The following is a 2500-nucleotide window of genomic DNA, read 5'->3' on the forward strand; positions in this document are numbered from 1 at the left end:
TGATTGACATCAAGTCATGCATATCATTATGACAGTGTGCGTATGTATGTATGTATGTATGTATGTATGTATGTATGTATGTATGTATGTATGTATGTATGTATGTATGTATGTGTGTGTGTATGTGTGTGTATGTGTGTTTGTTTGTGTGTGTTTATAATTTGAGATAATTTCAAAACAAAGGTCGCGAGCTTTATGCTAAAAGATGAAGACGATAACGAATACCAAATAAGACAGGCTAGCTTCCATGTGTTTGTGTACTTTCATGACGTATGTGTGACGTCATTTCCTGGTTGATTGGGTGATGGGGTGATAATGACGATGACAATGATGACGACGACGATGATGATGATGATGACGATGATGATGAAAGGTTGTCAATGATGGTGAAAAATTCTCTGACGTCATCGGTGGCTACTGCTCCAGCTTCAGTGGCGACCAGACGGTGGTGCGTTTTGACCAGCAGTTTAACATGATGGGAGAATACTATTTTTTGGTGTTAGTAAGAGTAGTAAGAGTAGTAGTAGTAGTAGTAGTGGTATTAGAAGCCGTAGCAGTAGTAATAGTAATGATAGTACTGGTAATAATTATAAAACTATAATTATAATTAAAAGAAAAAAAAATAATAATAATTATTATTATTATTATCATTATTATTATTATTATTACTATTATTATTATTATTATTATTATTATTATTATTATTATTATTATTATCAGAGATGGAATAAAAGAGAGTCCCCCTTTGAGAGTTGAAGTACACGGAAGGAAGGCGGTTGAAGCAAAAATTTCCGCGCTCGGCTTCGAACCCGGTATCATTCGGTTGGATGAAGGTGAGGCTTGAGCCACCACATCACAGCCACCATCATCGTCATCGTCGTCGTCATCATCGTCATCATCTTCAATACAGGTAACGCAATAACATGGGAGTGGAGAGATAGTGAGGTGCCGTTGAGCGTAGTGGAGGGATCGTACGATTTGAAAGAGTGCAAACTTGTGCAGTATAAATCTAGGTGAAGGAGTGACTGAATGATTGAATGAATGACGGAATGAGTGTGTGAATGCATGAATGAACGAAAAACTAATGAGTTAACAAATGGATAATGAAATGAATGGATGAATTGATAGTTGGATGAGTAAATGAATGAATGAACGAACGACCAAACAAACAAACAAACAAATGAGTAGATGGATAGATGGATGAATGATGGATGGATAGATGACTCAACTATAAAAAATTAATGAAAATTTTTTTGAAATTTCATAAAACTTCCTAGAAACGTTCCAACAAAAAATGGATCATTCAAAAAGAATTTCAAGTTCGTCTAGTCATTTTAACAATTTAACTTCTCTTAGAAATAATGAACGAGTGAATGAAAAAATGAATGGATGAGTGAGTAAGTGAATGAATGAGTGAATTAATGAATGAATGAGTGAGTGAGTGAATGAATGAAAGAGTTAGTGAATGAATGCCAGAATAATATGATGCTTAGAACCCATAAACGAATGAATAAATGAATAAACAAGCGAACAAACGAATGAATAAACAAATAAAAAAATAAACCAACGGAAAAATGAATTAATTAATCTACTAATTAACATAAATTATGTTAATCAGCAAGCCGGGGATGTATTATTTCCAAACGGAGAGCAATAAAAACGAAGACGATAGGAGAACGTGCATCGTTCACGTCCGGGAAAGACAAAGGCCAGTTAATTATAATAATTAATTCTATTATCGCAATTAATGACGTCATAATAATAATAATAATTAATATTAGAGAGAGTGTAACTTTGTAATTGTGTGTCTCTTTTAATGTTATTTTCAAGAAGGCAGCCAATACAAATATATTCGAATGTAAAATAATGACTGTAAAACCATATTCCCGCCAAAATTCCGTCAAAGTTCTCTGAATTATTTCTAACCTAATGTCTTTGTAGTTTTTTTTTTCATTGTAATTCAGCGTGAACATGGACGAACTGAGAGGTTTCTCATGGACGCACTCTTGATCAAATCAAAATTTTAATTCAATATAATTCTATTTTCTCTCTCTCTTTTTCTTTCTCTCTCTTTCTTTTCTCTCTCTCTCTCTTTTTCTCTCTTTCTTTCTCTCTTTTTCATATGAGATTACTCTCCCTTTCTCTCCAAACAGTCTCTTTTCTCTCTTTCTATCTGTTAGTATATATTTATTTGCTTATTCGTTTGTCTTAATCTGTCTATCTGTCTATCTGTCTCTCTCTCTTTTTTTTTGTCTCTCCACCTCTTTTTTTCTGTTCCTTTCTTTTCATCCTCCATTCATAAAGTTTTATACATTTGTACTGAAGTTTTTCAATTCTTTGAATACATTGGTTTTGTTTTTGAACCGTCCAGAATGAAATGAATGCTCTACGTTTGAATTTATTTTCTTCCTCAATGCCTTTGTAGGCTGTCGGTATTTCTACAGCGGTATTGTTGGCGTATTTTTATTGTGGTACTTATGTCTGGGTCCTGTCCTGTTCT

The 2500-nt window shown here is 33.5% G+C and overlaps 1 protein-coding gene across 1 annotated transcript in view; it reads left to right on the top strand.

The window, feature by feature from the left end:
• The window catches only part of HELRODRAFT_182343 (hypothetical protein), a gene marked incomplete at both ends in the record, with an annotated part of 1846 nt that extends 829 nt beyond the window's left edge, over window positions 1-1017 (top strand). The window contains 2 exons of the mRNA XM_009032617.1: window positions 721-833; window positions 911-1017. Of these exons, the coding sequence (XP_009030865.1) occupies window positions 721-833; window positions 911-1017 (220 nt within the window). The remainder of the gene's footprint in view (window positions 1-720; window positions 834-910) is intronic.
• Window positions 1018-2500: the final 1483 nt, after the last annotated feature.

The sequence above is a fragment of the Helobdella robusta genome (assembly GCF_000326865.2).
Source record: "Helobdella robusta unplaced genomic scaffold HELROscaffold_85, whole genome shotgun sequence".
Classification (NCBI taxonomy): domain Eukaryota; kingdom Metazoa; phylum Annelida; class Clitellata; order Rhynchobdellida; family Glossiphoniidae; genus Helobdella; species Helobdella robusta.